This window comes from Pan troglodytes, chromosome 19 (assembly GCF_028858775.2).
Source record: "Pan troglodytes isolate AG18354 chromosome 19, NHGRI_mPanTro3-v2.0_pri, whole genome shotgun sequence".
NCBI lineage: Eukaryota > Metazoa > Chordata > Mammalia > Primates > Hominidae > Pan > Pan troglodytes.
This window is the reverse complement of record NC_072417.2, coordinates 37,510,700-37,524,277: the sequence shown is the minus strand read 5'-3', so window position 1 is coordinate 37,524,277 and position 13,578 is coordinate 37,510,700. Positions and strand designations below refer to the sequence as shown.

General features: G+C 38.9%; 1 protein-coding gene across 15 annotated transcripts in view; it reads left to right on the top strand.

The window, feature by feature from the left end:
• Positions 1-13,578, top strand: part of EFCAB5 (EF-hand calcium binding domain 5) — a 183,718-nt gene that overhangs the window by 127,679 nt on the left and 42,461 nt on the right. For all 15 annotated transcript variants that reach the window (XM_016932088.4, XM_054670095.2, XM_016932086.4 and 12 more), the window contains 5 exons: positions 981-1,874; positions 3,589-3,666; positions 3,765-3,857; positions 5,378-5,592; positions 7,249-7,405. In XM_016932088.4, coding sequence (XP_016787577.2) covers positions 981-1,874; positions 3,589-3,666; positions 3,765-3,857; positions 5,378-5,592; positions 7,249-7,405 — 1,437 coding nt within the window. The remainder of the gene's footprint in view (positions 1-980; positions 1,875-3,588; positions 3,667-3,764; positions 3,858-5,377; positions 5,593-7,248; positions 7,406-13,578) is intronic.

Sequence of the window (13,578 nt, the reverse complement as noted above, 5' to 3'; positions counted from 1 at the left end):
CCTGCCTCATCCTCCCAAGTGTCTGGGATTACAGGCGCCTGCCACCACACCCAGGTATTTTTTTGTATTTTTAGTAGAGACGGGGTTTTGCCATGTTGGGCAGGCAGGTCTCAAACTCCTGACCTCAGGCATCCATCTGCCTTGGCTTCCCAAAGTGCTGGGATTACAGGCATTGAGCCACCACACCTGGCCAAGAATGTCAATATTTTATTTCTGTGTGAAGATTTATTAATTGGATACTTACAAATCTGTGGGTGATATACTTGGAGTATTTCTGAAAATTGTGAGAATTGCAATTTTATAGCTTACCACTACTGTTTTGGGAGAAATGGGGACAGTCTTGTGGCATGATTTCCACTCTTTATAGTACAGACACCGGGGTTTTATTGTTGTTGTTTAACAGTGGGATTCTGTGAATACTATCCAGTCTTTCCCTAGTATTCTGTTCTAGGTGTCCACATAACTGTAGAGGAAAATAATTGAGGAATGAAGAACAAAGAAGAGGGAAAGAGATAGGGGGAAGAAATGAATGTTGGAAAAACATAGCCTCATTGAAAGATTGTCATGGATAAAGACTTGCTTTTTATATTGCAAATATTGAAAATATATTTGAGATGAAAGATGTGTCCCTTTTCCCATCCCTATGTGATGCTTATTGTAGAAGACCACAAAGGTAGAGGACAAATTCTATTTGCCTTGGCAGTCTAAGCAACACTCCAAGTAGCAAAAGGAGAACCCTATTTATTTCCAAAATCACACCTTTTAGGAAGGGATGATTTCTAACTTATAGTAGTATAAGTTCTTTTGGGTACCTTTTTACTTTTTATTGTGTTGCAGCCAAAGATAACTGATATTTATTTAGAGCAATAGGCCTATATTACAATCTCTGTGCTCAATGCTTTTCTTTGCATTAATTTAATAGCTCTGATTCTGCATTATAAGATCAATGGTTTAAGTGAATATTTTGTTTTCTGCATTAGGGCCATTCATTGAATTTGAAGAGATAAATTTGACTGAGTTGTGGGGAGACATGGATAATCAGAAACACATTTATGAAGGTTTTGACAAAGTGCTCTTGGAGATGAATACATTACTTTCTGCAAATCATGCTAGCAAAACCCAAAGTAAATTATTAGAAAGTCCAGATCAACCTAAACTTGACGAACAGAGAACATCAACACCATCACCAAACCCGCCAGAACAGCAGAAAGGAGTAACTGCAGAACAAGGACCACAAAGAATTTCAACTGAAGAACAACAACAAGGCAAAAAGCCAACTGCAGAGCAAGAACTGTACATAGAATCAGTAACAGAACCAGGAACACACACAGAGTCAACTCTAGAACAAGGGTCAAGTAGAGGGTTACTGACAGAACAAGAAACACACAGAGAGTCAACTACAGAACAAGGACAGCACAAAGGGTCAATAGAAGGACAAGGACCACGCGGAGTGTCAGTTTCAGAACAAGGATCAAGCAGAGAGTCAGTTGCAGAACAAGGGTCACGCAGAGAGTCTATTGCAGAACAAGATCGACACAAAGGGTCAGTAGCAGAACAAGGATCACGCAGAATGTCAGCTGCAGAACAGGGATCACTCAGAGAGTCAATAATAGAAGAACCATACCAAAAATCAGAACAAGGACCTTATGGAGAGATAATTTCAGAAGAGCAAGAAGACATAGGCTCAACTTCACAATCAAGAAAAGATAGTATCTTAAAAAGTACAAAATATGGGGAACCTATACCCTCTGAGTACATTGAAGTCCCTCTACAGGAAAAGAGGTCTTGGGAACAAACATATGAAGAGGAAATATTCCTGAGTTCTGAACTGCAAGAGGAAGTTCCAACGTTAAGTAGAAAAGATCACTTTCCAGGTAGTAATGCAGTTCTTCTACAACATCAGTTCCCTGTTTTGTGGAATGGTTTTTAAAGTCTTTTCAGAAAATACTCATTTAAGTTAGAATTTTTTTTCTGGCGTATCAGATCATGCAAACCTCAGGCATATTTTGCTGCTCCACGTTAGTCTAGACCTTGAACAATAATCAATTAATTACATTCACCAATGAAATGCAAGCCAGAATGTCTGTATTGTCAATTTACGTATAATTTCCATTGCACTAGATTATAGAAGTGTTTTAATTGGGTTTCTGAAAAGGTAGTAGAAGCCCTTTTGTTTTAAATGTAATGTCTGATATTAGAAACCACTTTAAAAATTTTCTTTTATTTCAACTGTAAATGGGTCTCGCTTTTTTCAGTTAAATATAAAATATATGTCTAGAAGAGTTTCTGAAAGTCATATTCAAGACAGAATGCACCCTGCATTTCAAATATTTATTCTCATGTCTTTGGTCAGAATTTAGGCATACAGTAGTTCCCCCTTATCCGTGGTTTTGCTTTCCACAGTTTCAGTTAACCACAATCAACCACAGTCAGAAAGTATTACATGGAAAATTCTAGAAATAAACAATTCATACATTTTTAACTGTGCACCATTCTGAGTAGTGTAATGAAATCTTGCACCTTTTGTTCAGTATGTCCATGTTGTCTATGTTACCTTCTCATTAGTCACTTAATAGCTGCTGGATTATCAGATTGTCATTATGTTGCAGTACTCTTGTTTAAGTAACTTTTATTTTACCTAATAATGGCTTCAGTCACAATAGTAATGGTGCTGGCAATTTGGATATGCCAAAGAGAAGCCATAAAGTGCTACCTTTGAAGTGAAAAGGTGAAAATTCTCAGCTGGGCATGGTGGCTCATGCCTGTAATCCCAGCACTTTGAGAGGCTGAGATGGGTGGATCGCTTGAGCCCAGGAGTTCAAAACCAGCCTGAGCAACATGGCGAAACGCCATCTCAAAAAAAAAAAAAAAAAATTAGCTGGCCATGGTGGCATGCAACTGTAGTCTCGGCTATGCAGGAGGCTGAGGTGGGAGGATCACCTGAACCTCAGGAGGTTGAGCCTGCAATAAGCCATGATTGCACCACTGCACTCCATCTAGCCTAAGCAACAAAGTGAGACCCTATCAAGAAAGAAAGAAAGAAGAGAGAGAGGGAGGAAGGAAGGAAGGAAGGAAGGAAGGAAGGTTTGTTCTCAACTTAGTAAGGAAAGAAAGAAAATTGTATTCTGAGGTTGTTAAAATTTACAGTAAGAACAAATCTTTTACTTATTAAATTGTGAAGAAGGAAAAAGAAATTCATGCTACTTTTTCTGTCACACCTCAAACTGCAAAAGTATATGTACTATCTGCAGTTTCAGGCATCCACTAGGGATCTTGGAACATATCCTGCCAAGGTTAAAAAGGGGGCTATTGTATAGCAATACCTAGCTGTGAGGGTGGCTGAGAAATGTAGCCCTCATTTTGCATGGCCAAATTGGATACAATAATAGCTTTTGCTATAGAGCTGCTTTCAACATTTCAAGTTATTAAGTGACTTCACTGTGGTTGATTGCAACACTGCATATATGGGAAAGTACTTAGAGTTTTTGGTGTTCTGTATGCAATGCATTTCTATCACTTATTAACCTTAAAATAGCTAATGGAATATGTAATGTCTAATTCATAAGCATTTTCATTTGCACCTTTTAGAAACTACAAAAAAGGAAGTTCAGAAAGACAAGCCCTGTGAACCCAAGTCCCAAAAAATAGAAGGAAAGTCATGGTCAGGTAACTCCTCATTTAATCCTCCTTTCATTTATACCCTAGAACAAAAATATTGTAAAAGCGAAGTTTGATTGGCTATGTTATGGAATGTGTTTTTACAGGTGAATTTTTTACTTGTAACTGGAAAATGAAGTATGTCACATTTGAAGATGAGGAACAGGCAAACTTAATCTATGGTAACTCCAGGTTCACAGGTACATGTTAACAATGAAAGTAGGAAGAATAGATGGCAGTCCAAAAGATGGATTTAATTTACTGTGGCACTCGATGATAAAGACTGAATTTAGCTAAGGCAGAATGGGAAGGTGTTCCTTGCATTATTTTGTCCTTGAGCTGGTGAATCTAAATATATACCAGATAGATATATTTGGTGGTGATGTACTATTGATGGTGGCATGTGCTATTGATGAATGCTCTTCTGCTTTAAAACTTATGGCATTAGTACCCATTTTTTAACCATGATATGGCCCTACCACTGCTTTAAAGCTATGATCTAAGCATACAGAGAAAATCAGACATTAGATACTAAAACTCAATAGAAATCATTTCAGCTATTCCTTTACCTGGTAGGGCCACATCTAAACATATGAGACAAGTGAGAATCTATCTTGTTTTTGAAGACTTGCAAAGAAAGATCTACTCAACAGAGCAGAGTAGTTTCTGGCTTTCAGACAAAGCATGTCTTTAAAATGATTGTTCCAAAAACACTCATATTTCACTAAAATGCTACTATATTGTTTTGCCTTTCACATCAACAAGTTGTAGAACTAAATTAGATCAAGATTATCTTCTTCCTACCTGCAAATTTTTCTCTCATTTAAGCCTCAAATAACAAACTTTCTATCCTCAAATTTTCTGGTGAAAATGCATGGCATTGGTCAACCTCTTGCAGCCTGCTAGTTCATGTTCTCCTTTAGTCATCTTTATATCAATTTTGCTTTACCAATGTATGTAAAAATTGTGAGTAATCATTTTTTTGAATCACATCAAATCTCATATAGAAGGTATAAGGGCATGAATGATTGAATCAATGAATAAATCAAACGGAAGTCACTTTGCTGACATTTTATGAAATATACTTCATACTGTACTATTGAGCTAAAAGGTAAATATATTAGCCAAGACTCTTGGAGGAAGGAGTTGTGGTGGTGGTATTTAGTAATTTGTTTAACTAGAAAGTTCAGAGTGCAGCTGTTTTCAGGCACAACTAGATTCAAAGGCTCAACAATAGCAGCAGGATACTGTCTGTCTTCCTCTAAGCCCTGTTTTTCTGTGTCACTTTCAATTGAGACAGTTTTCTCCATGTTGTGACAAAAATGGCCATGAAAGCATCTCTAAGCTTATACTCTACTAGTTCAGCAATCAGAGTACAAAAAGAGTGATTCGTCCCTAATGGTTCTTCCAAAAGTTCTGAGGCTAACTCTCATTGGCCTATAGTAGGTTACATTGCTATCATATATGAATTGTTAGCCAGATGTATATCACATGACCATCCATGGCACAAAAGTGGGAGGCACAGTATGACCTGACTCATCTGAACTGACAATGGAGAGATGTTTTTCCAAAGAAAAAAGGAGGATGCTGTCCTCATGAAGGGAGCATGGATTCCTGACAGTCAAAAATGGCAGGTATTCATTACAATAGGCACTCATTTATTTTCCCTAACTGAAAAAATTGTTCACTTTACTGCTTGGTAATGTTTCTTGCTTGACAGATTTACACTCAATTATCAGAAATATTCAGTCTTGCAAGGAGGTAAAAGGCAGAACTGCCTTCAATGGAGTTTCATTCAATCTGCTCCAGTTTGTGCAACTCCTGGAGACATTTGTTGGTGAAGACGCTCCCTTGAGTGTCAGCGAGACTCTCACCTCCTTTTTTAAGGAGGGCTATGTTGAAACAGAACAAGAGAAAATGAATGCCTTAGAACAGGTGGGTAATATTATTTATTAATGATACAAGTGAGGTCACTATTATAAGTAAATCTCTCAACCTCAGTTGCTCCCGATGTGGCTCGTGTTAAAAAATGTACAACCAAACTGATCACTTTCTTTCAACAAGCATAGCCATTAAAGATTCTATTTTATCATCAAATATTCTAAGATCACACCCCAGAGAACTCATTCCCCTAATAATAACATGATTGCTCCTAGCAGGAGATGGTTTATTGTACAGCTTTATTCTTTCTCTGAAGCTTTTTGAGAAGCAGATATGGATATATGCAAAGATGTATATGTGCATTATTTGCCTGTGTGTGAGTGTCTTTACAAGTACACACACCTGGGGTATGATTATGGCCTGAGTATATATTTTTACTCATGAACACCCAGGTAGTACATATTTCCTAAGAACTTACTACTTACTTGGGTGACAGGTAAGTGCATACACATTAGCTTATATAAACAATTTATTCTCTCTTATATGAAATATGTAAATTACTTTCACTAAGCTTATTCGGTAATCATCAGCCTTATGAGTCTTTTCAACCTAATTCTAGACAATTCCCTTTACCTTCTCAATTCCAGTTCTTCCTACTAAATCAAAAGGTGTATATTCATTTTATTTTTGCAATTAAATCTATCTAGATATTAATTCAATTACTATCTCACTAATATAATTAACCTAGTGAAAACTCTAAAAGACAAATAAAATTAATGTCAAATATAGTCAATCTTAAATATAAAAAAATAATTTTTAAAACACAGCCATTTTTCATTATTTAAACACTGCCATTCATTCCCCTTCACTCAAAACATATCCCTTAGGGCCAGCTGCAGTGGCTTATGCTTGTAATTCCAGTGCTTTGGGAGGCTGAGGAGGGAAAATCTCTTGGGCTCAGGAATTTGAAGTTACAGTGAACTGTAATTATGCCACTCTATTCCATCCTGGGTGACATAGCAAGACTCTGTCTCTAAATAAAAATAATAATAATTTTTAAATACAGTCTGTGTATTTATCACATTCCTGAACAACTAGAGAAGGAGTGGAAAAGAATGGTCAAAGATTCTTAAGGTTTGTAGAATAAATTTGAAAAAAAAAAAAAAAGGATTCTTAAGGAATACTAATGCAGAGAATGCCTGTGTTGTTTTTTTTCTTCAAAGCCAGTCAAGGTTAGCAGTGGGAGGTTGTATACCAACTTTAGTGACACTAATGTTAATAAGTTCTGATAACCCCCTACCATGGGACCAACCAAGAATGTCTGTTTTGTTTTGTTTTTGTTTTTGTTTCTGTTCTGGCCTAGAGGTAAAACAGAGAAATGGTATTTAAGGGATTAAAATTAATCACTGCATTTTCTTTTCTAAAAAATTTTTTAAAAAAATTTTTTTAAGACTGAGGTCTCACTGTGTTGCTCAGGCTGGTCTCCAACTCCCGGCCTCAAGCGATACTCCTGCCTCAGCCTCTTGAGTGGCTGGCTTTACAGGGATGCACCACTGCTGAATCACTGCATTTTCCATTAATATCATGCTTAGCCTCAAAGTAAACCTGTTTTAATAGAAGACGCTGGACTTTTTTTGGAATAAACACAGAATGCTAGCTAGCACAATGAACATGTATCTTCCGTGCTTTATTATCCTGTTTGTATCCTAGTTTAGCCAAAATGCTTTCCAAGTCCGACAGAGGCTTCTCCTAGAAGCCATCTTTCAGAAGTGGGACAGTGATGGCTCAGGCTTCCTGGATCTGAAGGAAGTTGATGAACTCTTGTACACATACAAGGAGGGAATGGAAAAAGAATCTATGAAGAAAGGTAAAATATAAGAATGTTCTTATTTAAATTGTGGTAATTAACTTGGCTTCAACTTTCTCAGTACACATATACAGTGAAAATACTGGTTATGCTAAAACCACTAGATAACCTTCATGTCTACCAGTATAGATATACATTTATCTTATTTATTTTTAATTTCTAAAAATAGAGATAGGAGTCTCACTGTGCTGCCCAGGCTGGGCTCTAATTCCTGGGATCCAGTGATCCTCCCACCTCAGCCTCCTGAGCAGCTGTGACTGCAGTACCTGCCACTGTGCCCAACTCTGGCTATAATCTTTTAAGTAGAAAATAACAAGTGTTGGCAAGGATGTGAAAATATTAGAAGCCTTGTGCATTTGTCAACACAGTCAGAAGTGGAATATGTTGCAGAATGCTTTGTCCAAAATCTTAAATCTATATAGTTAGATTCCTTCAGTATACCTGGCTACTCTCACTATGTAACTAACCTGCACAATGTGCACATGTACCCTAAAACTTAAAGTATAATAATAACAAAAAAAAAATAAAAATTTTAAAAAAAGGTTAAAAGGATTCAAGCCATTCCACAGTTCTGCTTGTTCTCTCTTCTTGTTTTATCTCTTTGTCTTCACTGGCTTGCAAATTTCTTCTTCAATTTACTAACTTCTTATTCTCCTTAGTGACTTTTTATGTATTATATTTTTCTCTTATGACCAATATTTACCAGTCAAAAGCCACTAAAATTCTCATTCCAGTATGATAAATTCCTTTCTTCATTTTATTAGATCTTAGTTTAAATTATTTTTCTCTTCACTGGGTTTAAAGATTTATCTGGTTAACTTTGGTGTACCAGATTTTCAGTTTTTAAAGTATATAGTGCACAAGGGAAAGAATTGTCAAGGTTAGTTAAGTTCTTCAGCCCTTTCAAAAATCATTGTATTGGTTGAGCGTCAAATGTTCGTAAGTTTATTGATTGTCATGTTCTCTTCAGTAACTATGTCTTCTACAAACTTTACATTATACTACCTGGCTTGTCTTAGGATACATCCAATGAGAATTTACTTAATGAAATTCCAAAAGGCATAATGATGTGATTTTCACTTATAAAATGGGCAAATTTCGTAACACAAAACCACATCCTACAGAGAACACTAGACAGTAGTTAGAGCAGCTGGGTTCCAATACTGGATCTTCACTAAATGATCTTGTGATCTTTGGCAAGTTCCTTAACTTCCATAGACCCAGGTCTCCTTGTTTTCAAAACGAAGGCTTTAGATATGAAGAATCCTAGAATTTAAGGAACCTGAGGGTAATGTTATAAGGAAGTCCCATATATTAGATGATATGGAATCCAATTATGTGGAATTATATGGGATCATATATATGAGTAAGGTATAGCAATAGGGACAGATAGATAGCATAAAATGTGAAGGATTAAGCCCAGCAAATGAGAACCAGGACAGCAATGAGGAGGCAGAATCTGCTGCCAGATAAAAATGTCTGCAAACAAGAACAATTATTCTCTCCAAGGGCAGGCTTATACAAAACGACTCTCAATAAACACATATTGGTAGCCATTTGGTCTGAGGAGATGATTGCTGAGCTGATGGCAGTATGGAAGAAAAAAAGCAGATTTATGCTCTTTAAAAAGGAAGAAGATTCTAAATTTCAAGCATTGCCAATAACCGATTGGCAAATCTTCAAACAGCTCTTTTGTTTGTTTGCTTGTTTTGGTCTACTCCTATTGCTTCTTTGTCCAAGATTTAAAATTAGGATTTAAATAGCATAAAATCATAGGATTAGAAGTTTTTAGAAAGGTTTCTGCTGGTGTCCTCAAAATGGAAGATTTCTATATGGAAGAGGAAGGTTGAAACTTTTAGTCTGTCTTCCCCCTCCCCACCTTTTTTTTAGAGACAAGGTCTCACTCTGTTGCCAAGGCTGGAGTGCAGTGGCATAATCATGGCTCACTCCAGCCTCTATCTTCCAGGCTCAAATGATCCTCCCATCTCAGCCTCCCGAGTAGCTAAGACTATATAGGCTGTGCCACCATGCCTGGCTAATTTTTTTTTAAGACAGGGTCTCACTATGTTGCCCAGGCTAGTCTTGAACTCCTGGGCTCAAGAGATCCTCCTGCCTCAGTCTCCCAAAGTTCTGGGATTACAGGTGTGAGCCACTGCACCCAGCCTCATTTCCCCTTTTATTCCTGTCTAATACAGCCTAATCTTTTGGGCAGAAACATCACAAATAAAAAGCTATAGAACATGTGGCCTGTCTGCATTGTTGAATTGAATGGAATAAGTCATTTTTTCCCCATTACTTTTCATAGGATAGCTATTAACATTCTTGGCTATGCCTTTTAATTTTCTATTTAAATGATGAAATTTGCTTTAATATGTTCATTTCTATTCCAGTAGGACACTTAACTCTTTTATAATTAAAACATTTTGGAAACATTTATTTTGGTGACATCAGCAAGATGGCCAACTAGAAGCTCTTAGGGCCTGTTTCCCTCACAAAGACAAGCCAGAACAACAAATAAACAATTACATTAAGAAAAATAACTGAGGGAGAGTGCCATCTTGCATCAGAGGAGTAGCAGAAATCCTGGTGAGCACAGAAACTCAAGATGGCCACATAGAGAACAGAAGGCGATGCCAGGTCTCCACTACCCCATCCCCCAACCAGGATCAGGTGGGAACTGGGAAGAACTTCTACCTATGAAGTGGAAGTAAGCAAGAGGATCCCAGCAACCCCCATCGACACCTTGGACACCTACACAGCTCACTACTGGGGTCCCCTGCAGTCCTCACAGGCATTAAGCCCAGCTGAGGGAGCTGCCTCTAGACCACATACCTGTGCTCTCCCCAGAGAAGAAGCTGACATAGTGCCCTGACCCTTGTGGCCCGTGTGGCTACTGCACTACACCAGCTTGGGATTGGAACTACGGCTGGAGTGTGTCTTGCTCAGGGGTGAGTAGTCACGACACCCCTTCATCCCTGGGGCTAAGCCACCACCAAATCACCTCAGGCCAGTGGCCCAGCATCCTCAAGTGGAGCTGCAAGCACTCTTCCACATGAGGCCAAGTGGAGGTGGAGTCACTCCATCTACCTCTCCCTTCATTCCCTTGGGCCAAAGCTGAGGCAGTACTCTGCCTCCTAGAAAAACAATTCCTTGGCCACTCAAAGCAGTCATTCCTCCTCAGTGCCTAAGTTGAAGAAACTCCCTGCATCCCAAGAAATGGTGCCTTGGCCACTCAGAACAGTCACACCCCCAGCCCTGAGCTGAAGCAGCACATTGCCCTCTGGGAATTGGTACCCTGGCCAAACTGAGCTGCTACACATCCCAGTGCTGAGTTGATGTAGTAACCTGTGTCCCAAGGAAACAGAGCATTGGCTGAGCTAAGGAACTCTGCCCTACAGTCCAAACAACTCTAGTACCTGGCTTCTCTGGAGCTTTACTGGACTCTTAGAGTCTGAGTGGCTGAAATACCCGTCTCCCTGGGAAGTGGAGTCACTGCTATTCTTTTCCTTGTACTCCCTAAGGCCCAAACAACAGCTGTGCTCTGCCTTTCTGGGTTACTTGCTGCCACCGTACCTGGTCTTACAGTGTCTTGGATAATGCTGAGCCCCACCATTCCATGGTCTTGTGTCACTACTACACAGTGCCTCATGCCCTGAGACCTGAGTTGCCTTTGAGTTTTATTTGCTTAGGTTCCCGTATTGCAACCATATCTTCCTCCTGGGCCCAAACTTCCAGAGCAAGTTTTCTCTCTGGAGTCAGGCCAGTGCTGTGCCCTGCCCCCCAGGGGTAGAATCACAGCTACAGCCCAGCCTCCTGGGCTCAAGCTGCTAGGGGGTGCCTCAGAGTCACAGATCCTGTCTCTATGGGCAACCTACACCCAACCCTGCCACAGAAAGCAAACCTGCACCCCAAGAATCAGGAGCCACAGTAAGTTTGGGAGATCCTGTGCTTAGGACCCTAACCCGACACCTGCCCTGAGCACCTGCACCTGGAACCCAGTGCCACTGCAGCTGCTTATAGGCCATGTCAGACCTGACACCAAGAGGGATCCCCCTCAGCTAAGTTTGCCCATTGTGGGGAAAACAAGAGTAAGAGGACTCCAAAAGCCCTCAACATCAAGGACATTAATAACCTATGCCGCTGCTGCTGCTGCCACAAACTTTCTACTGCCTAGGCCACTGAGGTGCCGACAGGTATTGCTGATGTTGAACACAGCTGAAGAAACTGCACAGAGACTATACCATTTCACCTATCTGGAAACAATGTTGCCATGTCCATCCCAACTAGCACACAAAATTTCAACTACAGGTGAAAATCTTCCTCTATAAAAGCCACTCTAGAAAGATTGGAAGAGGCAATTGTTCCACCAAATAAATGGACATCAATGCAGGGACACAAGAAACATGATAAAGCAAGGAAATATGGCACTACCAAAGGAATATAACTCTCTAGTAACAGACACTGAAGAAAAGGAAATTAATTAATTGCCAGGAAAGGAATTTAAAATAATGATCTTAAGGAAACTCAACAAGACAAGAAAATTCAGATCGACAGTTCAACGAAATCAGGAAAACAAGTCCTCATATGAATGAGAAATTCAACAAAGAGATAGAAATCATAAAAAAGAAGCAGACAGAAACCCTGCAGCTGAAGAATTCAATGAATGAAATAAAAATACAATAGAGAGCTTCACCAGCAGACTTATTAATCAAGCAGAAAAACTAATCTCTGAACTTGAAGATAGGCCATTTAAAATTACCCAGTCAGAGAAAGGAAAAAGAAATAAGAATGAAAAAGAGTGACGAAAGCCTACAATTATCACTATTAAGTGAACAAATATTTGTATTATGGGACTTCCAGAAGGAGAAGAGAAGGGAAAAGATGTTGAAAACCTATTTAACAAAATAATAGCTGGAAATTTCCCAAGTCTGGGGAGATATATGGACGTCCAGATACAGGAAGCTCAAAATTTCCCAAATAGATACAGCCTAAAATTCCTCTCCAAGGCAAATTAAAGTCAAACTGTCAAAAGTAAAAGACAAAGAGAGAACTCTAAAAACAGCTAGAGAAAAGTATCATATAAGGGAAAGTCAGAGAAAAGTCACATAGAAGGGAATCACCATTAGACTAACAGTGGAGTCCCCATTAGAATAGCAACAGATTTTGTTGCAGAAATCTTAAAGGCCAGAACAGAATGGGGTGATATATTCAAAGTGCTGAAAGAAAAAAAAATTGCCAACCAAGAATAGTATACCCAGAAAAACTATCCTTCAGAAATGAGAGAACAATAAAGTCTTTCACAGATAAGCAAAAACTTGAGGGAAATTATCACCACTAAACCGGCCTTACAAGAAATGCTCAAGGGAGCCCTGTATCTGGAAGTGAAAATATGATAATCCCTATCATGAAAACATGCAAAAATATGAAACTCACTGGTAGAGCAGATACACAAAGGAGAAAGAAAAGAATCAAATCTTATCACCAAAGAAAACCAACACACTGCAATAATAATAAGAGGGGAAGAAAGGAACAAAGGATATAGAAAACAACCAGAAAAGAATTAACAAAATGACAGGAGCAAGTACTCACCTATCAATAATAGCTTTGAATATAAATGGATTAAATCCCCCACTTAAAAGATATAGATTAGCTCAATAAATTAAAAACATGACCTAACTGGCCAGGCGTGGTGGCTCATGCCTGTAATCCCAGCATTTCAGGAGCTGAGGCAGGCAGATCACAAAGTCAAGAGATTGAAACCATCCTGGCCAAAATGGTGAAACCCCATCTCTACTAAAAATACAAAAATTAGCTGGGTGTGGTGGCATGCGCCTGTAGTCCCAGCTACTCAGGAGGCTGACGTGGGAGAATTGCTTGAACCCTGGAGGTGGAGGTTGCAGTGAGCCGAGATTGCACCATTGCACTCCAGCCTGGGTGACAGAGCCAGATTCTGTCTCAAAAAAGAAAGAAAGAAAGAAAAAAAACATGACCTAACTATATGCTGCCTAGAAGAAACTCGGTTCACCAGTAAAGACATATACAGACTGAAAGTGAAGGGATGGAAAAAGATATTTCACGTGAATGGAAATTGAAAGCAAGCAGGAGTAGCTATACTTAGACACAACAGACTTTAAGTCAAAACTGTAAAAAGAGAAAAAGGTCATTATATAATG